The sequence below is a fragment of the Pteronotus mesoamericanus genome, unplaced genomic scaffold (genome assembly GCF_021234165.1).
Source record: "Pteronotus mesoamericanus isolate MK-2021 breed Mesoamerican mustached bat unplaced genomic scaffold, CSHL_Meso_final scaffold_651, whole genome shotgun sequence".
NCBI classification, from domain to species: Eukaryota; Metazoa; Chordata; class Mammalia; order Chiroptera; family Mormoopidae; genus Pteronotus; species Pteronotus mesoamericanus.
The window spans coordinates 22,610,305-22,638,216 of NW_026555325.1; the positions used below are offsets into that span (position 1 = coordinate 22,610,305).

The following is a 27,912-nucleotide window of genomic DNA, read 5'->3' on the forward strand; positions in this document are numbered from 1 at the left end:
TAGTTTCAGGTGTACAGCGTAGCGGTTAGACAATCAGATACTTTTACAAAGTGTTCCCCCTGATATTTCCAGTACCCTTATCATAATTACTTTTAAAAACGTCTGCTTTTCCCACTAGATTCTCAGCTCCAGTGATAGTGGGAACTATAACAGTTTTAGTCTTCACTCCATGACCACGGCCTAACATGTTTTCTGGCATATGGTAGGTACTTAATACCTCCTTGGTAACTGAATGCATGAAAGAATAAAAGGAAGAATAGATTCATTTCAAAACTAACATAAACTCCATGGAGATCACTCTACATGATTCCTCAAATTTGAACTACTTTGACTATTAACTTATCTTATAAACCAGATTTAAGATTTAATCATGTTTACAGAGAAGACAAAATAGAAAAGTAATGGAAGAAACAACTTAAAAGGACATTGTACATTAAATTCTATTCAAATAAATATATGTCCCCATCTTCTCTTGGCATATGTCCGGGTACAGTGACAGAGAAGTCTTAACACCTGAACGGTGAGTACCACCGAGCGAATTTTGATTTTCTTCATTCACATTGGAAATGCAAATGTCTTCATTTTAGGCACCAGAGTTAATGAAAACATAAGCTGTTTAAGCATCTTTGTGGCACCATACATCATACACTGTAATGTCATAACACAGCCAGTTTGGAGACTTGTTTCACTTAACCTGCAAGTGTTGCCCCACTTTCATTAAGAAGTTAGCGGCCAACCAAAGAAATAGTTCTTTTCTGGAGAATAAGAAAGTGTGTTTTGTTTTTGCTGTTGCTGTTCATATGGTATAAAAGGAAATATAATACCCAATAGTTGTACAGAATGACAACGACAGGAAGGTGCCAAAGAGCATGAGTGGTAAAGCAGGGGGAAGAAACTGAAAGCCAAGGTTGTCTTTCTGCCTCTTTACCTCTGTGGGTCTATAGATAGGAATGAATCAGTAAGGTTAGGCTTAAAAACTTCTAGATAAGAAAGCTCAACTGTTTCCCCTGGAGAAGGACTGAATGTAGGTGTCGTCAGTCTACCCCCAGGGCATTCCTTATGTGTGACTGGTTTTGTAACTGAGAGGCTGTCTGATGCTATCAGTGTGGGACCGCAGCTCAGCTTCCCTTGCTAGTGTCTAGCAGGAATGCAACATTGTGGTCCTGGATAACCAGGACTGAGAAAGAGGCAAGTGAAAGACTGGCGTTCCAGGCTGACGATCACAGGGGCCTTATGGGCTTATGTATTTTGATGGACATTTGGAGACCAAACCCAGCAAAAGCAATCTGACGACTGAGTTTATCAAATATCACTATGACTTTGATCATCATGAAATATATGGACAAAAGGGACTGAAGAAAGTAGAGACATTACCGTTTAGAGTTACAGAGATCACCACAGGTAGGACAACGTTCACAGGCCGGTCCTGAGGCTCCGGGGTGCGTGCAAACACATTTGCCACAAACGCAGTCCCCACGCCCACTGCAGAGCACCCCGTCTTCGGAGATGCACGAGTCCATGCTGGTCGTGCAGTTACAGTACTCGCCGGTCCAGCCACTCCTGCACACGCACTCGCCGCAGTCGCAGTCACCGTTATCTGCAAAACAAAACGCCCTCCGTTTCTTAGGTCAAAACCTCTTTAGCTTTTTGGGACCTTTTTTTCCGTTTGCCTTTAAACATCATCAGAAAGACTGAAGAAAAAAGTGAGTGTGTGTGGGGAGAAAAAGACAGTGAGAGTAGATATCTTTTATGGAATATATTTTGCTAACTGTGTATATTTATATCTGGTCTTTTAACTAAGGACCAACCTGATTATCTGATGTTATATCAAAGAGAATTCATAGCCAGATGAAAGGAGGTAATTGCTTTCATAATATTTTCTTTTAAATTAAGGTGCCATAGGATAGAGATATAAGACAGTCCTGGATAATACCCTATCTCTACAACACTCAAGCTCAATAATCATGAAAACCTTATCTATTAAATAGAAAGAATAGGATCTACTTCCAATGGTTGTAGTCAGATGAGAGAATGTGTCAGTCTCCTAGCTCTGCATTCACTCAATAAATGTCCTACAGACATATAGTGAGTGCTCAAAAAAATTTTATTTAATAAATTTTAATTGAGCATATACCATGTGCCAAAGATTGTATTAGGCATAAAGATATAGAATTAAATAAGACAAGATCATGGAGCTTATAGTCTAGTGTTCAGAGACAGACAAATACTACTATTAATAAATACAATACAATGCAATAATTGTTATACTCACAGGGGAAGCGTTTCCAAATTAGACTAGAGATTTGGGGAAGTTTCCAGAGGAAGTGATGCTTGAGCTGAGTTTGGAATATAAAGATAGAAGATGGAAGAGGATTACATGCATTTTAAAAGGAGAAAAAAAGCATAGGTTAACACCAGAGGTTTGTAATTGTAACCTGCTTAATACCCAAGGTAGTTTCAGGTGAATAGGGCTAAGGGCGGAGTAGGAGGGTAGGAGGGAAAGTCTGCAAAAAGTCAGAAATCACATCATGGAAAGATTTATGGACTAAAGCAAGAACTTTTGTCCAGAAAGTTAAGGAATTTTAAGCAGGGGCAAGATCTGAACAGATAGATATGTGTCTAGAATTGTGCTGGCAACAGCAGAGAGAGTCAAACCAGAGAACGTAAAACTGGTTCGGAAGATTTAAGAGCCTGTGGTTTTGGGAATGGAGAGGAAAGGCCATGCAATCAGGGGATAGGCTGCTCAGCGTGTGGGTGTGACTCTGCTGGGCGGAGCGGAGAGGGCGGGACAGAGGGATAGAGCCCTTCCCAGGTGGCCAGCCTGGGCTGCTAGCTGGGAGGTGCAGCTTTTCCTAGACTTTAACCTAGAATGAAAGTTACTCACACTCTGTCTTTTCCCAGTGCTTGGCAGAGAGTAGTGCTTAATTATGGAATGAACAGACTGTTCTGAAGCAGAGGAGGAAGAGAAGCTCTGAGTAGGGACAAAATTAGGTCATTTCTGGTTCTGTTGCATTTGAGGGGCCTGAGGGACATCCTAGTAGGCAGTTAAATACAGTTAAACCTTGAACCACACAGGGGTTAGAGGTGCTGACCCTGCATGGTTGAAATCTGCATATAATTTTTGACTTCCAAAAAACTTAATAATTAATATTCTACTGTTGACTAGAAAGAAATGTTACTGATAGCACAAGCAGAAGATCAACACATGCTATGTATATTGTGTATTACATAGTGTATTCACACAATAAAGTAAGCTAGAAAAAATAAAACATTATTAAGAAAATCATAAGGAAAATACATATCCAGTGTTTGTTGGAAAAAAATGTACATATAAATGAACCCACACAGCTCAAGCATGTGTTGTTTAAGGGTCAACTGTATATATGGGGTGGGGCAAAAGTAGTTTTCTAGTTGTGAGTATGCAAAACACAGAGTTTATTCTTGTATAATTATTTATTAAGTATTGTATTATTTTCCATACAAACAACTTTTCCCCCACCCTGTATATGGACCTGAAGCTTGTAGTCTGAGATCTACTAAAGATAGGTGGCAGTTGAGATTGTTGTGCTTCAGCTCATAAGGGAAGCAGGTAGTGTGAGAAAACGCCTGCAGAGCCCTTAAAACGGGATCAGAGAAAAGGACCCTTGCAGAAGGGCCTGCGAGGTCGCAGACGGAATGAGAGCGATGTTGCAGGAGCCTAGGGCGGAAGTGGCTTCGAGAAGCAGGGGCATGGAGACTTGCTACAGTCAAGCATCTCATCCAGTCCTGAAAAACTCCTTGTGGGTCTGGCCACAATTACTGTTAGAAATACTATGAAATGATGAATAAAGTGTTTAATATGATAGGCGTGTGTGTTCTTTTCAAAATATTTTTGGGGGTTCCTACCATACCCAAGATACTAAAATAGGCATTAACTGTTCCAAACAAATAACATTTAGTTACAAATTTTATAACTGATAATTTTCTTCAAGAAAAAAATGGGTAGCAGTCATTGCCTCATAAGTTTTGCTCTTCCAGCAACTTTCCAAAGGAACACAGGAGTGGCGGTGGGTGAGTGGCAGACCTAGAGCTGGATGGCCAGGCCGCTGGCCCCGCTGCTTCCTGGCTGAGTGAGCTTGGGGTAATTACTTAGCCTTTCTGTGCCATAATTTCCATCATCAATAAGGAGGAATTATTAGTAGCTACTTCATAGGATTATTATTTAGATTACCTAAGATAATATCTAACAGTGTTTGGAATAGCTCTGGGCCCATAAAAGCAGTAAATAAATGTTAGTATCATTATTCCTAATAACTATTCAGTGGGAAGAACTTGAAAACAAAATTATCCATCAGTACTAAAACTTCTGTAATTGTACTGAAAACCAAAAAGATGTAAAAGAAATCAAGAGTGAGACAGATTTTTACTTGTAGGAGACACCACTATACTGTAGAAAGAAGAATTCTGGGTTTTCTCTTGTAAACTTTCATCAGTTAGGGGGTGACTTTTCTGTCTCTGTGATCTGGACTTAAGTTCAACAGCTATGAAGTAGGAAATCACAGAACAAAGGAGAAAGCCACAAAGATTTCAAAGTTGGATTCTGATATATGCAAAAATACATATACACACTAAAAGCATATACCTCTCTAATGAAAGTTGAAATTTATATGTAATATATATTAGCATAAATATATACACACACTAAAAAGACATATACTTTGCTAATGAAAGATAGGAGTTGAAATTTATCTGGATCTATAACATTAAGACATAATTCCAACTGCATTTCATAACCTATTTAATTCATAATTGAACTAATTAATTCAAAGCTAAGAATAGTTAGATGACTTAGGCCAAACCATTATTATATGTAAGTTATCCTCTAAACTACAATTGCTTTTTGCTTTTTCCTCAGCAAAAAAGGAAATTTACTTGCATGATAGGGAGAGATTGCTATAGTAAGTTTATTCTTAAAAATGAATACGATTTATGAATATTGTCAAGTGAAATGTGCATCTCCAGATGCTTTGGGAATGCCCAAGTGTATCATTGCATAAGAATTAGTTGGCAGGAACATAGAAAATCATTCAAGAGTTTTGTTCAGAATTAAGAAACCTTCCTCCCTTCCTTCCTTCCTTCTTCCTTCCTTCCTTCCTTCTTTTCTTAACAATTTTTGTTTTATTTTTAATTTAAATATTTTATTGTTCATATGCTATTATAGTTGTCCCAATTTTTTCCCCTTTGCCCCCTCAATCCAGCCCACCCCCCACTCTCACAGTCAGTCCTCACACTGTTGTCCATGTCCATGGGTCATTCATACATGTTCTTTGACTAACCCAGGGGACTTGCTGAAAGTAGGCTGAAGAAACCCTCCTTCCTGGGGGCCTTCTAGAACCATCAACCTAGTCACAAAAGTTGCGAATTGAGATCCCCAAGCAACTAATTATCTTAAATACCTGTTCATAACACCACTACAACAAAACCTTTATAATGACTTCATGTAGAAGCACGATGAAAACTAAACATCAAGAAAAAAGTATCAGGCTCTTTCCAGAGGAATGGATCTTTCTGGAAAGCCAATGACTGATAACTGTCAATGCAGCCTGGCAGGAAGTTTTTATTTGCCTATTAGAGTTCCAAATCTCTTATAATCAAAATATAAAAGACTAATGGAATTTGGGCAAGAAATAAAAACAGAAGAGTCCTGTATCTGTGAGTGCTTACAGATGGATGAAAAAAGGGGCATGGGAAGGAACATTGTGATAACAGCCCTTCAGGGAAGCGGCATGTAGTGGTGAAGTAAGTGAGGTCTACACAAGGAGTGAAGCTCTAGCATATTCGGGGTTCTGCTGTAAACAACAGAGCGTCCATTCACAAGGTCAGGCACATAGCAGGTACTCCACTATTTGTTGAATTTGGATAATTATGTTTAATTTTATCATACCTTCTGATAAGGGAAATTACTAATAATAGAGTAACATCCTGTGTGGTGTTACTGAACACCAAAATAGCTTCGAGAAACAGCAATTGTTGAGTATTGTAAATTACCCCAAAGAATGAAGGTAATTGGCATTGGTAACGTTTTCTGAGTCTAACTGAAGTAATAATTGTTATTCTCTAAATAGGATTTCTTTAGCAATCACTATATCTGATACAAAGTGGCACTGCCGTCAGCCCTTGTGAACTACAATGCACAGATCAAGTCCCATTTCTTTGAGTTTATTTCTTTTTGCATGCATGGTATGAAACAAAATGAAAGACCATCAAGAAACGAGAACTGTGTTGTTGAACACAATTCAGCAATTTGTACTGCCCTGGATTTCTTTGAGCTAAGATTTAAAAGGTGAGATACAGGTGGGGTTAGTATTGCTATTAAACTGTATTAGATTACACTTAGGACTTTTTGAAAGGTAATTTCAAATGTTTTGAGCACATATTTTATCAAAATATTTCTATTAGAAATGCAATCTGGGGTTCTGCTGAAAATACTCTTTCAAAAACGTCGTGGTGGTCTTTGGTTTTAGATTGTGCCTGTGTGCATACTGGGAAAAGAAGACTGATGTCAGTTTGGAAACACACCCGTTCAGTAAAGAAATACACCTTTCGGTGAAAAGGGAGAAAAATGTGTCTCATTCTGGACAGACCCTAAATTTTTCACTCTCCGGGGGAAGAAAGAAGGCCGCCTCAGAGGAACCTATTGCTAGCAACAGCAGCAACAAAGAAACGAAATATAGGTACACTTCTAAGAGTAGCATATGGTTTTCAAAGAGTGTGGAATTCTTTGTGGTTTCTTTTCTCAGGCCCCTTTTCCTGAAAATCAGTCTCTTTCATATGTCCCTGACACTGTGGTTTTGAAAACACAACTTGCTTAGTTTTCTCTGAAGATAATGGCTTTCTGTTTTGAAAAGCTGCCTGCTCACACAATGTGAAAAGGGACGACATGAGAGCTTAAATTCAGCACTTACTATTTAAACTGTAATCAGTTTAGAGTATATTAACCCATTTGTAAATCTTGTCTTAATACATTATATTAAAATATATATGCATATATATCAAAATGACGACATAGTAGTCATGTTACATATATTATAGTCTTTAAAGTGATTTTACATCTACGAAGAATATTAAAACATGAGTATTTCTGCTATTTAAAAATTTTCTTGATTTCAAAAAATTCTGTAATTTTCATTTTTACCCTATCATAAGCATCTTTATTACACCCAATTCCTTAGTTTCTATCACATAATGGATGTTTAATAAATATTTGTGAAAATGAAGGTTCTGAAAGTCCCTTAAGGTTTTTTGTGCCCTTTGTCCTTGGCATTCTGCTCCTTAAACAGCTTTGCTTTTAATTTTTCCAAAGTAACAGGCATTTAAGAGTTGGGTCATATACCCAGCAGACTGATCCAGAAAAGTCTGAAACATAATGGAGTTCAAATTGCATGCAGTTTTTTGGAGTCTGTGTAATAACCAAAGGGAAGGCATTTCCATTGTTTACCTATTTACTATTTGGGAAATAACAATAGAGATGCAAATTGTTATTTCCCAAATAGTAATCAGTGACCTCACTCCAAATCAATGTTACGAGCCAGAAAAAAATACAAGAAAAGATTAGTTACCTTAAGTCTAAAGATTAACCCACCTCATCTGATCAGCAAATATTTATTGAGCACCTACTGTGCCCAGGCAACTGTGGAAGGTTCAAAGGATGAAGAGCCCCTTCTTGATACTGGCTCAGCGGCAGAATAAAGTGGATTTAGACATAGCCTACCTCCGCAGAGCAGCCCTTTGTGTCTCACACAGGAGAAATTGTCACACTGGCAGTAAGGCCCATAAATGTTTCCATAGGGAGACAAGTGGCAGATGCACTGCCCACAGTAGCAGTCGCCTCTTCCGCTGCACGACGGGTAATCTGGGGCCTCCTTGCAGGAATTTGTGCTCATCGTGTCCTCTCCACACTCGCAGCGAGGACCCATGTGGCCGGGGTTGCAGGCACACACGCCGCACTGGAAGGAGCCGTTCCCATTGTGGCATTTGGAGCTGTTCACTTCCACTTCTTTCTGACAGTCGCAGTTGCATTCCGGAGTGACAAGTATTTCTAGGGCATCTCCCAGCCCCACAGGCTTTATGATTATATGCCGGCTTCTTCTCTCACAGTTTGGTATACTCACGGTCACGTTGAATGAAGCCTGGAAAAGAAAAGGCTAATTATCTTCTTCTCTCTACCAAAAATGTATTGGAGAAAACCAAGCCGCATGGAGATCAGCTTTGCCAAAAGTATTTACATGTTAGGAAATCTTTATTAGGAAACTCTTGACAGGAAAAAGTCCAGCTTCAGTGCATTGAGGTAACTCCTGACTTATCTGAATATTTTTTCAGACCATCTATGGGCCCTCTACTTACCGTGTCTCCCACCTTCATGTGAGAGCATTTCTTTTGGTGTGGGAAGAAGGTGCTGTTGTTACAGATTGCCGTGAATGACAGGTTGAGTCCTTCTGTGTCTCCTAATACTTCCAGCTCCACCTCAGACCGTAGTTCCTTTCATCAAGACATAAAGGGTTAAATGAGGTCACAACCAGAAAACACGGCCAGGAGAAGAATCTGAGAATCATGTTTATTAAACTACAGATGAATAAAATTAAACTGTATAAAGGAAATTCACAATGTCATCAATCAAACAAGCAAGATACATACACACAACCATATTTTATCAAGTCTAAGATGATATTAATTATAAGATTCACCATTATTTTATAACAAACTATGGCAAAATACCTCAAGATCATTCTGCACAACATATGAATCAATGCCATCAATCTATCACTGCTTTGAAAATTATTTTATCTATTCTGAGAGATCTGGAAAATTCTCTAGCCCTGAGTTGCATTGTTTTGCATGTAAGAGGCAATTCTTTCTCTTACACTGAGCAACAAAATATAACACCTTTTTTTCATGTGAGTATCATCATTTTTCAGGTCCCATAAAGCATCTGGTTGTTGCTTTGCAAGGAATACAGAATTGCAGTCATTCCTCCAATAATGAATACTGTATTTGCTTCTCTGATATCAAATTTATACCCTGCAGCTCTGTGTTGGTACATTTCTGCATATATAATAACTTTTCATTTTAATATCCAATCATAATGCATACTTTTAAAGATATTTTAAAATGGCAATTATCCTCAACATTTATAGTACAAAGAGTGCACTTAAAAAATTGAAGTAACAATATATACAGTTATGGCCAAGTGCATACGTACATGTGCAGGAAATGAAAACTACAGTGTGACTTCCGACCGCTGCCAGCATTTGTGAGACACCATTAATTATATAAAATGCATCCCAGTTTTAGAGATATTAAAATGTGGGAGGAACTGTGCCTTGAATATATTGAGCACCTATTTTACATTTAGTGTTGAGTCAGGTCTGGGGGAATGAGTCTAAGTCCATATTTCTGCCTTCAAGATGATTACCATCCTACTCAAAAAAACAAATGGAGCCAAGTGAAGCAGTGACATACAGTGTCAGTCAATGTGCCATTAACTTGAAAAACATTGCATAATACAGACGAGAGTTTAAGACATTTCAGAGCAGTGAAGGCTGGAGTATTAGAAGGCTTATTAGTATTAGTATTCAGTGGCTGTGTTGGATTTAGATGTGTGGAGGGAGTGACAATGGTATCTCAGGTAAGGACATCTGAAGACAGAAAGCTCAGTGCAAGAGTGATACAGAGTGAAGACAAGTGGGTGCAGAGCCAGCCAACACTCCAACTACCCTGGGAGACAGCAGACAGCCAAGAGCCCTGCTGTTTGGCAAGATGAGTTTAGACCTGTGGGGAACATTATGGGCAACTTTTAAGCAGGGGCTCGATCCACTGACGATACAGTGGCAAGGTCATTGTCCAGAAAGTGTGTGCAGAACAGACTAGTGGAGGGGATTGGAAGACTTGGGTCCAGAAAGCTGAGATATTGTTGTATTCACCCTGGCCTGAGCCATGAGGATCAGGACCTGAGGCTATTTGGTGCGGATGAGGTAGGCTGAAAGGAGGAAGGCTACATATGAGGCATAGATGTTACAGCAAAGAATGCGGAGGGAGAGCTGGTTTTTTTTTGGGGGGGGGGGGGAATTTAGTGTTATTATTCAGATTTTCTCTATTTCTCTTTACTTTAAAAATAAATCTGTTGACATTGCTCTTAGTAATTTTTTTTTTTTTGGATATATCTCCTTGGGCAAGGGAAACAAAAGAAAAATAAATAAATAGGACTACATAAAACTAAAAAGTTTTTGCACAGCATAAGAAACTATCAACAAAATGAAAGACAGCTTTCCAAATGGAAGAAGATATTTGCTAATGATACTTCTGATAAGGGGTTCATATCCAAAATATATCAAGAACTCACACAATTTAACACCAAAAGCCCCTCAACAATCCAGTTAAAAATGGGCAGAGGACCTGAATAGACATATCTCTAAAGAGGACACACAGATGCTTAACAGATGTAAAAACAGATGTTCAACATCACTGATATTTATAGAAATGCAAGTCAAAACCATAATGAGATAACACCTCACACCTGTCAGAATGGTTATCATCAAAAAATCAACAAGTGCTGGTGAGGATGTGGAGAAAAGGAAACCCTTGTGCACTGTATGTGGGATTGCAAATTGGTGCAGCCACTGTGGAAAGCAATATGGAGTTTCCTCAAAGAATTAAAAATAGAACTTCCTATGACCTAGGAATTCTTCTTCTGGGTATTCATCCAAAGAAATCCAAAACACTAATTTGAAAAGATACATGCATCTTTATGTTCTTTGCAACATTAATTACAACAGTTGACATATGGAATGTCAAAAGATGAATGGATAAAAAAGAAGTCATGCATAGATTCAATGAAATAGTACTCAGACACAAAAAAGAATGAAATATTACCATTTGTGATAACATAGATGGACCTAGATGGTATTATGCTCAGTGAAATAAGTCAAAGACAAATACCATATGATTTCACTTACATGTGGAATCCAAAAAACAAAATAAATTAACAAACAAAAACCAGAAGACTCATAGATACAGAGAACTAACTGATGGTTCCTAGACGGAACAAGGGCTGTGAAGTTGGGTGAAAAAGGTGATGGTATCAAGAAGTACAAATTGATAGTTACAAAATAATCATGGGAATGTAAAATACAGCATAGGGAACATAATCAATAATATTGCAATAATTGTGTATGGTGTCTTTTGGGTAGTAGGCTTAGCAGGAGAATCACTTTAAGTTGTATGTCTAACTACTACGTTGTATACCTGAAACTAATATAATATTGAATATCAACCGTAGTTGAAAATTTTTTAAAGGAAAAAAATAAATAAAAGTCCGTATTTGGGGAGACAAAGCCCAATTCTTAAAAATAAAACTAAAACAATATAAGTGATAAAATATTATGAATCGTTATACTTGAGTTCATCTAAAAAGATTTGTATCCTTATACTCACTTCATTGCTGGGATTTTAAAAGCATGTTCAGCTTCAAATTTTCCTTAAGTACAATTTTGCCACCTGCATGGTAAGATTACCCTCCTCCAAATACTAAGCTGCTGACTATAAATTCCAAGTCACTCCTCTTCCCTCCCTCTTTATTTTCCCCGTATTAACACTCCTTCAGCAGATGGACATAGGCTACCTTTTCAGAATATGCACAGAGATTGAAGTGTCATTTCTCAGTCCTTAAGATTATTCCCATCATGTCTTAAGATTTTAAAGTCTGCTAATATAGCAATAAAATTTACTCTTTAGATCTGTTTCATTTCAACTAATTACATATTAAGTTTATTCATTCAGAAAATATTTACTGAGTGCCCACTGTGTACCAGACACTGATTTAAGTACTTAGAAAACAAAGCCAGTAAAATAGTAGTTTTACTACTTCTGTAGTTTATATGCTCAAGTGGGAAGACAAAAAAGAAAAAAGTGTGATAAATAAGATAATTATATAGCACGCTAGCAGGCGATAATATACTATAGGAAAGAGTGGGAGAATAAAGATTAGGAGAGTGTGTGCAGGGGTGGGGGGCTGCAATTTTTAAAAACTGGCCAGGGCAGGATTCATTAAGAAGGTGACAGTTGAGGGTAGTGAGGAGGAATTAGTCATTCAGATACTGTAAAAAGAGAGTTTCAGGAACAGGGCACCACCAATGCAAGACCCAAAGACATGAGTATGTCCGGTTTGCTCTGGGGCCAGAACAGCAAGGAGACTTGGGTAGCTACCCTGGAGCAGAGAGAGAGTTAGAGGAGGGTAACAGGAGGTGAAGCAGGAGAGGTGATGGGGTACAGGGGAAGAGAGCTCATGGGGCCCTAGTTGGCTGCTATGAAGAATTCAGTTTTTATTCAATGTGAAATGAGAAAAAACCAGTTACGGTTATGTACGGGAGAGCGGTATGATATGACTTAAAACAGAATGTGGGAACCCAAAGGTGGAAATGGGAAGTAGTATCCAGGAGGTTTTGCAATAATTTAGGGGAATGAGGATGGTGATCCTGACCATACTAAGGGCAGTGGAAGCAGTGACTGGATCAAATTCTAAATAATTCTGAAGAGTCAACAAGATTTCCTGATGAGTGGCCAAGCAACTTCGAAAGAGCTATAAGGGGCAGGGGATTGAAGGTGTGTGTAAGGAGTGAACATAATGGTTGAATTTAAGCTGGGGTTTTTGGTAAGAGAAGCATGAAGTGTATGAAGAAATATAAAAGGTTGGGGGGGTGTCAATTCATTGGAGATCCTGATGGGTTGAAAGAAATATTAGAAGTGAGCTGAAAAGAAATAGTAGGACTGAGTTGAAAAGATAGGAAGTGGTGATCAGGAATGGGTTGCATGCAGTTGAGATTATAGAGTTTATTGACAATGAGAAGGTTTAAGGTAGGACAAAATAGTGAAGATACGAGAAGGTAATTAAGTGGTTAGTGGAAGAGACCATTGTCGGAACAGAGTTCAAGAAACTAAGAAGCAAGTATAGGAAAGATTTCAACACACACACAGACTGAAATCATCAAGAATTACTAAGATGGGGTAGTGCTGAAGGCAGCGAGTAGCACAGTGAGTCAGGAGCTAAATGAGAAATGATGCATGTGACCTGAAAGTCTGTAGATGACAGCAATCAGGAGTAGGGGGTGACATAATCTTACCACAATGAAGGCATTCTCAGCATTGTATAATTGAAATAGCACATTGCAAATTTCATCAGGAATATTTTAATGTGAATTTCCCAAAGAAAGGACATAAATGTTTATTTGTATATATTATATTCTTCATTCATTTACTGAATTCATCTACCATGAACCAGGCAAAACAAAACAAACCAAGTCACTTCCCTTCTGGAGCTTAAATGCCAACAGAGAAACTTAGCTTTGGGAGCATTAATATTTCAGTAGCTTTTATTATGTGGTTAGGGAAGGAAGGAAATTAGCGAATGACAGTCAAGTGAATGCACATTTGGTATTTAAGGTTTTTGATGTCAATATCGCACTGTAAAATATTGAGCTGCAGTTCATCATCACTAGTTATAAACCACAAATCTTCTGCCTCTGCCCTGCTAGAAGTCAGTCAGGAGCACTTCCTGTTTTCTCTCAATATAGTTTCCTTCTTTCTCTTTTCTTTTATAGGCTGGAAAGAAATTCAGTCTATGGATCCCATATTTTAGTGTCTTCTTAGAATATATTTAAAAACAACAGAATAGAAAAATAATTTGAACTAGTGCCAAGATCTGCTGCCTACTTCATCCAGTCAATCATGGAGTTTCCATTACAACTCCAGAGCAAGATTGTTTGGTGCAAGACTAATAAAAACATCTTCGTATTTTTGAGACTGTAAAATAAGGACAGGAGATTCACTTCAGACATGTGATGCCTTGATTTCAATAGCCCTGTAAGTTATGTAAGTGATTTGCAACCCTTGAATTGAAACATATCTCTGACTGAGTAAGCAGGGACATGGAGCAGGCTAGTCAGACAGGAAAGGGAAACATTTTTGACAATTCACTCTTTCCTTATTTGTTTAATTTCTGTGAAGATGTTAGTGCCAGCACTTTTTAGAGAGCTGGGTTAAAGAAAATTGTGTGCTCTAATTCAATGAAGGATTGCTATGTGATTTTCTTTTATTATACATGTTAAAACTTTTAATTACTGCATAAAGGCAAGATGGTTTTTAGTATTTTGTTGACAAGCTTTCCTGCCTGGAAGAATTTCAAGCATGAGCTAATGTGGTGATTAATTTTTTATGTGAACTAAGAAAACTGAAGTTTCTGAGAATGTGAGTGAAAAAAACCCATATTATAATTTTGATGGACATATCTATATTTTATTCTCTGAGGAAATGTATTTGAGAAGGAACACTTTGCTTTTCCCACTTAATGGAGTTTCAGAATTGATGGGGCAATATAAAAATTATTGGGGATATTTTTTCAAGATGTGTAGTTTCTTCTTCCCCCAAAGCTCTGGGATGTCTGCAAGAGAAATCTGGACACACCTATTTTTAAAAAGCTTCCCAGATGACTCTGAAATGTCATGTAGGTAAGGAAAACTGTTCAGGATATGCTAAGTATTCGCACAGGATGCATATATGAGTTAAATGTAATTTTAAAACATCAAAAGTTAGATTTTTATTTATTAGGTATTATGAAACTGCTGTCTAGAACAAATATTAGAGCTTTGTGCTTTATAAAAATTTACTTTTTTCATTCTTGTCCTAATTTAGAGCTTCCTCACTGTCTGTGTGTATATGTGTATGTGTGTGTGTATTTTTTCTTTGAAAGTAAACACAAGAGAGAAGGATAATATTTAGGCACTAAAATTAAAAAAAGTTGGCAACTGACTATCCACCACTGATGAGCTGAGTTATGAAATGGGAACAAAGAAAGAAAACATAGCAACACTATAGGTATGTATATCATTTTACGGGAGGAACTCTGTCCTCAGGTACTAATTAACAAGGTCAAGGCAACATTACACACACACACACACACACACACACACACACACACACGATGGAAAATTTCCCTGGTTCCCAAAAGTACAGGCTCCACAAAGTGGCATTGCTCCTGGTGTGCTTTGTGTGTGTGTGTGTGTGTGTTTGCTTTTTTAAGTTATGATGTAGTCTCATTAAACCTGTGGAGCTGGCAATCTAAACTTTTTTTTTTTTTTTTTTTTTTTGAGGCTGGGAAGAGGGGAGCTTAATTGTATGACACATGGGTCCTTCCAGTAGAATTAAAAATTTGCTGTTGGTTATTATTATAAAAACAACCTCAACTTTATGATCAAATGTATGATTTTTATACCTTTGGCCCCACTTCTCAGTAGGAATATCTACGAATGAAATGAACAAAATCCATATTTTGGCTGCATTAATGCAGAGAGATTTTTCTCTGGAAAAGCGCTCCCGTTACCAACAAACTAAAGTGCAGCTAGCTGCCTAAAACACACCTCAGTTTTTGAATATCAAAGAAATACAAAAAAAGAAGCCAACTGTAAAATAACGTACTTCATAAGCGGAGATGATCAGCTGCAGAATGTTTCCAGAGTCTTTCTGAAGTAGCCCTACTGTAGCTCCAGGAATGAGTTTTGCATAATTCTGTAAACAGAAAAGAGTAAGTCAATCTTTGCTCACTGGACTTGGGAAATGCCAAGTATGGGGTTCCGCCTGCTGGTTGAGAGCCCCTTTGTTTAATTGGCTGTGGGCTACAGGCTCCTGATGGTAAACAGGCTTTTCTCTGAGACTGCAGCCCTGCCTCCCGCGTGCCGCGTCCCGTGCTCAGGTGGGAAATGGACTGGCCAGCGTGCCGTGGGGAAATCTAGTGTCAGTGATTGCCTTAGTCTAGGGATGTGACTTATTTCACGACAGGAGACAAGTCTCAATAGTAACACGTACATTCTTGGCCCAAAAAATTCTGAGCATACTACCATGAACTTTTTTTTTTTTTTTTTTTTTTTTACCCGTAACGTAGCATAAACGAAGATTTGGTACCCACGGCCCCTCGCCCCAGCCGGGTCGCTTTGTAAGTTGTTCAGTCCGGGGTGTTAACTGTCAATCGCTTGGTAGAGAAAAGGAGTGAATTACTGGCTGCTTGCTCTAAACTTCCTCCTTCTCAGCGGTAATGGGCGCTCTTTAGGGATGTCAGCAGGGTGCTTTGGTTCCGCCCTCATCACCATTAAGAGAGTTGGAGCCTAGCGCTAAACCGGCCGCATCCCCACCTACATTGCTTCTCCTGAGATGTAGTTCCCCCTCTGAGTAGAACTCACAGTGTGAGTTCTTCAACATTCCAGGTATTGAGCTTGGCCAGGGAATGAGGCATTGCAAAAAAAAGAAATTTTCCAGATAGCTGAGAATTACCCCTCCCTTAAGTTTTATGCTTAAAACTATTTTCAGACAGAAAGTGTTCTAAAGTATACTGTGTGTACCTCGTCTTCTTAAATAAAGGCTCCAAAACATACTTTTTTTTCTTGAAGAAATAAGAGTCTCCCTTACCAATATTAACTATAGCTCTACAATCCTCAAAGGCTTCTAAAATCCATGATAGATCACACCCATACCAAGTGGGTCCCAATTGCTTATGCTTTCACTTCTTTTACTTGTTTTTAAATAGTTTCTATGTTCTTGTTAGGCTGCAAGGTATCACTTGCCTACCAATTTACCCATTTACTGTTGCATCAACAACATCTATTAAGCAGGCTTAATACGCTGTGTGACATCAAGAAGAGACAATCACTCTTTTTGTCAGCTGAGGTCCTCCAAGTTTCTGTGTGCTGTGAAATCAGATGGCTGAATTTATTAAAATTGTACATAGAAAAGAGAAATAAGCTTTGAGCGAGGGATTTAGGGCATCTTCCTAAATAAGCATAACATCCTATCTTATTCCACAGAAGATTTAAGTAGCTTAGGAAATATATAAAACTAATTTAGAATTAGTAATTATCCTTAATTATAATTGTGATACTAAGTAAATAAATCGGACAAGGGGAACCCAGGAGAGGAACACATGGAGCCAGGGGGCTGTTAGAACAGGCCCCGTGCACTTGCTAGAGGTGGTCACCTGGGTTCAGTCCAATCTTTCTGTACCTCTTGTATTTTTTAAAAAAGGGCCTTTTGTTTTAATTTGTGGGTTTTGTAATGCTCCTCTTATTTCATTGTTCATGATTGTGTTTCCGCTTGAATTTGATGGAAATCTGAACCCTCGAAAGTATCAGCTGGTCCTGTGCCTTGACTCTGTGTTTTATTATTGAAAGGGCCGTGGGCAGCGATCCAGGGAAGGTTCTTGCCGTGCCTCTGTGCCCCATACTGCTGCCCGTCGAAGGCGGGCCCCGCTCTGTTTCCCTGAGTCAGGTAGAACTTGTCAAATATGAGGAAGGCCCTGGTTTATCAACTTATCTTTTCGAATAAACACATGTCAAAAGGTCCATGAAGCATGAGGCTTGTGGTTAACAGCAAATACCTAAATAAGAACTTGAATTTCACTCAAGTGGAGCTGGAATGTGTATAAATTAGACTAGTCCCAGAAGAGAAGGCTGAGGGAATCTTTAGAGCTTGACAAGGAAATGTTGAGATCCTTTTGAAAAAGAATGTTAGGGCTCTTAGCTTTGCATATAACTGCTATCCCCGACAAACCCTGGTATCCCTGAGGCTGAGTCGTGATGGGTATTTTCCATAAGCACTAATTCAAGTGGCCTCCAGATTTTGGGTTAATTCTTGGTTAACAAAGCCAAATCCATCTACTTCCTAAAGCATAATTATGATTCTGCATGTGGTTTGACATTTGGCATTTGGCTATTAGGACAAGTGGTTTAGCACTGTCTCTGCTGATTGCCACCAAAGCCAGGGCAGAAAGGAGTTGGCAGCCAGCAGCAGTGCACGCTGATAACACTGACAGTTGTGTAGGGGAAACTACTAATTAATTTCTGGATCCTTATCCCCGCCCTCCAAGCATGGCAAATAACTAACTAGAAATATGGACAATTTGGCTTCCTGATCTAACACTGTAAAAAATTATACTTTAAACCTTGTAGTGTTATGATTACTGTAAATATCATGTGTCGGATGCTTTTCTTTCATTAAATCCCTAAAGTGCTATTATAAATTGTCCTGATTAAACATGTTTAGTGTTAGAAAACGGGTGCTTTTGCATGCCTGGATGTGGTAAATTATAGCACTGTAACTATAAAACATGACTGTTGGATATTAAAAATGGTGAACTCTGAAAACACGATGTTACATGAGCTGATGAGAAAGCAGACTCCTCTGCTTGGACTTGAATTTCTTGAGTTTGAATCCCCTATTATCTGTCCAAGGCTTATCCTAATTATGGATTCTCTACCCACCATTCCCCCCACTCACCCCACCATGCCACCCAGGAGTTCCTGAGGTTGCTTGTCTCATCTATGTTTGCAAGGTTGTTTTTTTTCTGATTGCCTTACTCTTTTTAACTTCCTTTGTCAACCCCTATTTATTTGTTCACTCTGCCCTCATCTCAAAAAAAGATTTCTTTTTTGTCCAAAAGTTTGCATTTACTCCCTGGGAATCTCCTGTCAAGGCCAGATGTAAGAAATAGGGGGTCATGTAGCAGGCAGGCATCAAAGCATAGATACATAAGGAAGTGACTGAATTCACACTCCGACTTCCTCTCAGATACTGTCTCCAAGCTCAGCGCCTCTCGGCGGCTGGCTGCCCGGACTGGCTGTCGGGTGTGTGCACCTGCTCAGCTGAGGGCAGAGAACCATGCAGACACTCCTGCTGCCCCAGCTAGCTCTGGACAGGCTGTTGGTTGGTTTTTTTCTTAATTCAAAAACAAAACAAACAAAGACAAAACCCTCAGGCTGACGACCTTGGCAAACCCTTGGCTGCTTTTGGTTCTACCTTGGCGTTCTCACCAATAGAAGGGACGGCTCCTGACGGTGACCTTCTTCCCGGCTTTGACAGCACTTCCTGTTGGGTTAACTCTCACCTTAAGGTTCAGAGCCTGGCTGTGTTCTGGGATATGGTTTAGTATTAACTGTATCCTTGCTGAGCGTTTTGATTGCTTTGCAGCCTTGGATGGTGACTCTGCTGGACCTCTTCGCCCTACTCTTGTGACCTTCCTACTACCACCTCGGACTCATCAGCTACCATTTTAGACAGACCGTGCTACTCATACCCCTCATCAGAGGGTGGGAAACAGAACTGGACTTGCCATGTATCTGCTAGCAACATTCTAATAAAGAATTTGTAAAACCAAATATGTAGAGCAATCTACTCCTTTTCTTTAGGCTCTGTGCTTGCTTACCTCTTTCTGTGAAGCCTCACTAATATCGAGAGATTTTGTGCTCAGCTCTGTTTATTTTCAGTGTTATATTATTAACCGACATCAGGGCTCTGGTCTTAAACTATACTTACTAAATATATTTTGCTAAAATACATTTACTAAAAGGTTGGCTTGTCAAGATTCAGAGTCTATGATACTGAATAATCTGTTTACAAATATTCCTCTAATCTCTTAAAGTACTTTTTTTTGTCATTGCATTGTATCCCTGTAGTTAGCGGCTCCTGTTTGTGCATTCTTGTTCTCTTTCTCAACTTTAAAGGTAGTATATAACACATGCACAGTGCTATAAGTAATAAGTATACAGTCCAATGAATACTTAAAAAGTAAACAAACATTTAACTGCCACCAAGATCAAGAAATAGAACATAATTAGCACCCTGGAATCCTCCCTTCCTTCCAGGGTCCTTGCCTCCCAGTCATTATCACTTCCCTAAAACTCTAACCACTATTTTGAATTTATCGCTATAGAAGGGGGGCGGGGGGATATCTTTGTTGACTGAGGGGAAACAAAAATGGATTAAATAGGACATCAAAAGCACTACCTATTAAGGAAAAGATTGATAAATAAGACTTAAAATTAAGAATTTCTGTTCTGAAAAGATGCCTTTAAGAGAGTGAGAGAAGAGCCACTAAGTGGTAGAAAATTTCTGTAATACTTGCATTTGTTTTGGCATCAGAATAAACAACTTCTCCATCAACAAGGAAAAGCCATCTTGATAGAAGTAGATATGCAAGTGGCAAAAGAGTATGTGAAAATGAGGCAGGATAGCAAGAAGATTCCTCGCAAATGGAATAGGGAAACTGAGACAGACGGCTGGAGCAATTTACAGCCAGATAGAAAATGTCACCTCCCTAGAGGTAACATCTAAGCCTCAGTTGTATTTCAGCTCCAGGCCCAGAAAAGCAGAAAACCAGGTGGGCGAAGCCAGAACCAGCTGCAGTGACTGATGACACCCTGCCCTGTCACTGACCAATCAGTGGAGGCCATGACCCTGAAAGAGCACCCCTGAAAACTGATGAATATTCTGCTGAGACCCTCCCCTGAGAGTCCCAAAGAGTCCCACCTGCAGAGAGAGAGGAAAGCCTCAAGACCAAGGACACAGCGCTCACGCTCTCCCTCTGGGGAGCAGCCCCTGCCCTTCCCTTTCCCCTCTCCTTCCCCCACTGCTTTCTTCACAGGCGCCTGTCTCCTGAACTCTAAGGTAATGAGCAGCTGGCAGCTTGTCCTGGGTTGATTCCCTGAACCTGTCCCCAAAGCCCCTTTTCTCTGACTTTCTAGTGAGCTAAGGCAGCCCAGCCTACGTTCTCCTGTTGCTTCCTCTGTGCTAAGCCCTTCCTTGTATTACTGTCCACAGCTTTAATACATGGGTCCTCATAGTCACCTGGACTCTTGCTGTGAAAGCTTTCCTACATGACGTCAGGAATCCACACACTACCGCTGGCCATAGGCAGACCCGCTTAAGGGCTCGTCCCTGTCTGGTAAGACCAGGGCCAAGTCCTCATGAGCGGGAGCCACAGTTACTAATTTAGAGGGCCTTGCAACAGGATGCAGAGGTCCTCACAAGCCTCCTGACACCCCCAAGCACCCCCTATCTTTGGACGCACCGTCAGAAATCTAAGCTCCTAGAGGATATGTTGTCATGAGGACTCAGGGACAACCTTGGGGAAGTAGCAGGAATGTCCGGGAAAAGGGACCATGTTGCTCTTTACGTCCTCGATTCCACATAGCCTGCTACTCTGGTGCGATGAGCCCACACTGCTAAAAGTGCCCAGAACTCTCCTCTTACCATGATCTGGGGAAGAATAATTAGAGCTAATACTCGCAATTAGCAGCGTCATCTCTTTCATTCTTTAAAGATCTATTATTTAGTTATTATATTCTTGTTTTACTGCCAAGATACTAATGCCCAGAGAATTTAGTTAACTTGTCTGTGGTCATCCAGCCAGGAAGGGGCAGAGCTTAACCCTCCTGTCAGGCCCTGGAGCCAGGTCTCTTAACCAGGCCACTGATGGGAGATGCTCAATATGGGCAATGGCTGTCACGGTCTGGTGATGTCATACGTGAGCCTGAGAGAGGTTAATGAGTAAGCCTAAGTTAACTGGATGTATTTATTTCTGAAGGCTGCTGTAACTAAGTGCCACAAGCTGGGTGGCTTAAAACAACAGAAATGATTACCTCACAGTTCTGGAGCCCAGAAGTCTGAGATTCAGGTGCCAGGAGGGCCACGCTCCTTCTGAAACCTAAAGAGGAGAATCTGCCCTTGCCTCTTCCTAACTTCTGGTGATCACTGGCAATCCTTGGTACTCCTTGGCTCGACTGCACATCACTCTAACCTCTGCCTCCATACTCACATGGAGTTCTTCCTCCTGTGTCTGTCTCTGTGTCTCTTCTCTCCTGAGTACACCAGTCGCATTGGATTAAGGGTCTACCCTGCTCAACTATGACTTCATCTTAACTAATTACATCCAAAAGGCCCTATTTCCAAATAAGATCACATTCTGAGGTGCTATGTGTTAAGAACTTAACATACCTTTTGGGGGAACACATTTTAACCCCTAGCATTCTGCTTGAGTTCTTTTGACGTTTTGACCTTTAAACCCTTAGCTTGAGCTGGAGAAGTGTCTTGCTCAGTCACAGAGCTAATACGTGCTAGAAACAGTGCTCACCCTGCTCCACCAGGCCCTGCCAGGACCTGGTGCAAATGCCAACAGCCGTGGAGGGTGAGTCTCATTAGCAAGTCACAATAATAATGCCTTGCGTTTATATGTAGGGGCTTAGAGATTAGAGAACACCTTCATACCCAAAGCAAAAAGAAGGAAGAAAAAGGGTTGTGGCCATAGTCACTTTCAAACAGAAAGCCTACCTCTTGGAAGAAATGTAGGAAATAGTAAAACTGAAAAGGTAAAAAAAAAATTTTTTTTTCCTGGGGTATTGTGTTGTGCTATTTATCTGGTCAAAGGAAAATAGCTCTTCGCTGGTGAAGCCTTGCTTTTGTCAGGCACTGTGCTTCCTCCAGAGCTAGGGGCGGGCTGGACTGGGTTTGCGCAAATAAGTGCTTCTGAAGGCAATCATAAGGCTGTCCTCCCGTGAGGTCTTTCTTCCTTGTGAGGTTTTATTCCGCTGGTTCTCATGTTCATTATCGGTAAATGGGGGGGCTCCCAGTATTATGCAAAAGTTTACCCCCGGGCTCGTCTGTGTTACTAGGACACCCAAGATTCCAAAAAGAATATGTAATTGTTTCTGGCACACGGTAGCATGAACGTCTGTCTCTAGGTTGCCTGATATTTGCTTTGCCTGCAGGCTTTCAATTGTCAGCATTCCACAGGCAGGCAGGCAGGCAGGCAGCGATGGGAGTGTGCTAATTAGATCAGGTGCTTGATCTTGAAGCCTGCACCGGCAATGACTGCAATGACTAGTGGTCGGCTTCAGCTTCGGAACTTTTGAGCACTACCTGTTTTTTCTCCCAGTCTGCCCGGGAATGTAATTATCTTGTCAGCCAAGAAGCTGTAGTACAGAGCTGAACGAGTGCTCGAGAGCTCGGCAGCAGTAACAGAGTGATAAGAAAAGACAAATGGACCCACCGTGCGTGACTGCTCTGAGACAAACAAGTGCAGAGAGGCGTTAGAGAATGGAGACTTAGAGAACAAAGAGGCTACATGGAATATTTGTTGCTGAGGAGTCCACAGATCATCTCTTAATAAGATTACCCTGTCTTTTGCGAGGAATTGCAGACCTTTTTGGTGAAGGCAAATCCCAAAGCTTTAGGGAGCTCTTTTAAAATGGAAGCCATGTTGGCTTCATTAGCATGCTTTTTTTGCTTTGCAGACCAAATGGCAGGTAATAAAACTTTGAAAGATGACTACTAGGAGCACAATGAAGGGGAGCAGAAAAAAGAAAACAGGTGTATGTACAAGGACTGCTAATGAGGTATTGGCCCACCTACTTGAAGTGCGGTGCGTGGACCAGCAGCATCAGCATTACTAGGGGGCTTGTGAGAAATGCAGAATCTCAGGCTCTAGTCCAGACCTGAATCAGTCTGCATGTTAACAAGCCTTCTAGGTGAGTGGATATACCAGCAGAGATTTTGAAAAACTTGATGCCTGGGTGTCAGATACAGTGATGCTGACTTAATTGAATCAGGGTGTGGCCCGGGCATCGGGTTTTTTAGAAAGCTCCATAGACAATTCTAAAGAGTGCCAGAATTTAAGAATTGCTGGTATAGTATGGTCTGTCTGGGGAGGGCCAAAGCATTTTGGAAAATAAAGGTGTTATGCTTTTATACCTGTAGATCCCTAATTCAGAAGGTGTTCGCAATTATAATATAGTTTAATATTTTCTTGACACCTAAGACACCTATTTTCTATTCAACAATGAAAGTGGTGTTTTTGAATGCCTGTCATCCACAGAATAGCACTGTGCTTACTACCCTTGGCCTTCAAGACCAATGGTCCGCTTTTAGCCTCCCTCTCCCACTTCCTCTTGTTTTCCCACAGCTCACATCAACTAGCTGGCCTTTTTTCAGTTTCTCGAACACACTGAACGTTGAGTCCTTTACTGCATCAGGGCTTTTGCATATACCTTCTCCTCTTGAAAACTCCTCAACCTTCAGGTTGCTGCTTTATAATTGCAATAGTAATATGCTTGCTTTCTCTGAGTCTGTCTTACTTCTGGCCTGAATTTCTTTCATGGCTGTTAGACTAACAGGTCCTAATATAGATTTGCTGATTAACTAGAGGAATTCTGCTTGAGGCTTAAGTTTTTGCAAGAACAGCCCCTTGCTCTCTTCCTTGGATCTCTGCTGTCACCTAGTGCCATACACCTCTTGCCCTGCCCTTTCCTCCATTCCTTGACATAAAAGAAGCCTGAATTATGAGCTCTTAAGGTAGATTTGTGGAAGCTATATGGCACCCCCATCTTCTTGAGCTGGGCCTTCTCAGTCAGCAACCTTTTCCTTACTCCAAACTCTGACATACTGAATATTGGCCTTTGAATTGTCAGACACACTGTGGGGTCAGTGGACATGGCCATTCCCCCTCCCATGACTGAAGGCTGATCAGGAGCTCCTGTCCAGGAGGAATGTGTGCTGTTTTGGGAATGGATGATAATTCCCTCTTTATCCTCTTCTGGGAGAAGCTTCCTGTCCTGGGACTGCTTCTTGACCGTTTCCTTCTGCGTGTACATACCGATATTATGTAGCTCTGGGCCACATATAGGTTTGTGCGACTTGGACTCATCCTGCCTTTTTCTGGGACCCCTTATAACAAGCCTCAGATGGGAGGAGGTGCAGTACCTCTTGCACTGACCCATCGCCATCAGCGTACTCCCCTGTTATGTGAGTAATGGCATATCCACATCTGCTAGTCCCCTGGGTGGTTTTTTTTGTTTTTTTTTTTTTAAAGAATGTCACAAACACTTAAGCAGCTCCCTGGTTTGGAGCTCCGGCCGGCATAACACACACAAACCCTGAACTGGTAACATAATCACTTCTTGAAAGGAGTCTTCCCTGAAGACCCTATTGAAGTTAAGATCTCTATCTCTCCCCTTTCATTATTCTCCATCTGTACACACTGTTGTTCCCCAGTTTTCGGTAAATTTTCCAAATTTTTAGTGTAAGTGAGTCTTAAATTTTGCGTGGGACATACTTATATTAAAAAATTATTTGTTGCTTATTTGAAATTCAAATTTAACTGGGCATCCTGTATTTTTATGTGCTAAATCTGGCAATCCTATGGAGAAAAATATGCCAACACTGAATTAGTGAATGAAGTATGCCCAAACTGTTCAAGCTCAATAATGTTTTCTTTTTCTAAAATTTTCTATTTACTTACTGGACAGTCAATACACAGGGGCAACAGAATAGTGAGTAATTAATTGACTAATAACACTAGCCCCTCTGGAGCATATTTTGGGTTCTTTCAGATAATTAGGCACAACATTAAAATATATAATACTCCCGAACTCTTCTTATGTCCCGGGGGCTATCACTTTAACTTGTCTCTCATGCCTTGATGCCATATGTGACCGTTTACTAGGTTCTGCCATATGGAGAATGCTTGCATGCAGTTAGACTTCTGCAGAGCAGTCTCACCTGGAGAGAGCTTCCTTTAAGCATATCTGTGATTTGGGGCAGCCAGAATGGCCAAATGCAACCTCAGGAAAGGTTTCAGGGGGCATATGAGTAACTGAATTAAATAGGAATGTCTGCATCCTGTGGGGCTCTGAGATAGCATAACGAAGGGTAATTACACCGCTTTGAGCACTTTGCAGTGCAGAGAGGAGCCTTTGGAGAAAATGAGTTTGTTCACAGGTGTTGGAGTCCTCACCCAGGGGAATAAGGAAATGTATACTATAAATAATTTGTTAGTCCTATTAAAGTTATCACCCAAAGGTGTACAAAGTAACCAAGTAACATGGGAATATGTAAAAAAAATAACCTGATAAGTGAAAATGTAGTAATTGTGACATCCTGGAGTTGCTGGTAGGAAGAGCGCAAGTTTGCTTTTATTTTAAAGCAGCCACCCTGTAGGTGCAGCAAACATAATTCCGAATTTGGTGGAATGACCTTGACTTCCTTTAACGTTACTCTTGTCAATGAAAGTGATTGTTTGACATATAATTAAATGCAATTTTTATGCCTTTGTAAGACTGTAAATATATAAACTTGTTCAAAAAAAGTGAAAAAACTTAATATGTACGTTATGATGCCAATTATGTTAAAATATGTAAATGCATGCAAAGAGAAAAGAGAGGGCTTATTTTAAAGTGTCAAGAATGGTTCGCCATGTCTGAGCGGTGAGTTTTGAGTGATCTTTATTTTCTTCTTTGTGTTTTCCTGTATCCTCTCTCTTTTTTTCCTTTCAAATGTTATTTTCACTGTCAGAAAAAGTAATTTAAAGTGTGGAGTGAGTTTTTTTTGGTGGGGGGCAAGTCACACTCCCACATTGTCAGTAGGAGGTAACTGATACAACCACTTTGGAGAGACACTTGGACACACCCAGGAGAGTTGAGGATGCCATTCCCTGTGACCTGGGGACTTCACTTGCACAAATGGTTCCTCAATAGAGGACATGCATGCAAGGATGTGCATGGCTGCAACATGTGTCAGGTTGCACAGGGAAAGAGATCCATGCCCCCAGATGCAGAGTGAGCACATTGCAGTAAATACACTTAATGGAACATGCATAGCTGTGGAAAGAGAAAACGGGGACCACATGTATCTTCACGGAGAAGCCTCAAAAACATAACATTGAGTACAACAATGTGAAAGTACTTAATGTCACTAAACTGTATATTTAAACATGGTTAAATTGGTAAATTTTGTTTGTATATTTTGTCATAATTTAAAGGAAAACACAACAGAACATCAAATTGTAGAAATAATATGAAATTAAACTGGTAATCCAAAACTATGTTATCATTTATGGACATACATATATTTTTAGTAGTACAAAAGATAAACATGGGAATAGTAAACACTTGAGTTCAGAAATACTGAACTTATTTCTACAGAAAGAAAGAGGGTGCAGGGTCAGGCAGAGCTGGGCAAATTATGCAGCAGAGAAGTGCATCTGAAATGTTTTATTTCTTTAAAAAATCTGAAGCAAATATGGAGGCAAAATGTTTCAATTTGAGAAATCTGGGTGGTAGACATGGATGTTCATTGCATTGCTCTATTCTTTCTCTGTGCTTGAATTGTACCATAATGAACCTATAGCTTTTGTCAGGCCATGTGTCTCCTTTCCCTCCTTTGGTTGGAGTGGTAGATAGTGATTACCTTAGTGTAGCTGTTTTAGACGGTTGACCAATGACATCATGCTTACTAGCCTGTTCTTACCAACCAGAGCTTAAATAATCCACAAGACGAATTTGGACGAATCCAAATGTTTCTCTTTTTCCCACACATTAAAAAATTTCTGTGTTCGTCTACATTAAGAACAACGTTAAAGGACCCTAGTGTTTTTTGGCTTTGAAGGACTCCACCACTTATAAGAATTTCACCTGTTGGTTCACCTGTCAGACAGCTCTGCTCTACCCTTAGGCCCTGGACTTTCACTGCTCAGTGACTTTCAGTTACTTTATCTAAAAGGCTGCTTCTCTGGTAGTCTAGGGGCTGTAAACTAGTGTGTTCTTTTACTACAGCAGTTCAGGTTCAATTAAATTCTACAGTAGTTGAAGCTGTGGACTCAAATTGCCTAGGTTCAAATCCTGGCTCTCCTATGCAACTTGCTTTGTTATTTTGGGCTTTACAGCCATAAAATGGAGATTAAATGATAGAATTAGTTAAAATACTTAACTCCAGGCTGTCACCTAATGAACCCTCAGCAAACCTTCCCTACTATTCTTATAATCACAGTCTCATATCATCTCTGGCCGTTTCTACCGCTGTAAAGCGAAGAAGGGCTTACTCCAACACTATGGTACTATTAGCATCAAAAGTAGTTCATGATTACCACTTAATGTGCCACTCCTTTTAACAAATAGAAAAGAGTAAAAATAGAGACAGATATGAAAATTCTAGCCTCTTGGCAAATTTCTGCCTTGGGTCTCTTTTCAGAATGCAACTTGTAAAATGTCCTTCTCCTGTTCTTTACGAAAA

General features: G+C 40.0%; 1 protein-coding gene across 3 annotated transcripts in view; it reads right to left on the minus strand.

Annotated features, from left to right (window-relative positions):
- Positions 1–27,912, minus strand: part of ITGB6 (integrin subunit beta 6) — a 151,796-nt gene that overhangs the window by 23,654 nt on the left and 100,230 nt on the right. For all 3 annotated transcript variants that reach the window (XM_054562332.1, XM_054562333.1, XM_054562334.1), the window contains 4 exons: positions 15,505–15,594; positions 8,383–8,517; positions 7,751–8,168; positions 1,375–1,597 (listed from right to left, as the gene is read on the minus strand). In XM_054562332.1, the coding sequence (XP_054418307.1) occupies positions 1,375–1,597; positions 7,751–8,168; positions 8,383–8,517; positions 15,505–15,594 (866 nt within the window). The remainder of the gene's footprint in view (positions 1–1,374; positions 1,598–7,750; positions 8,169–8,382; positions 8,518–15,504; positions 15,595–27,912) is intronic.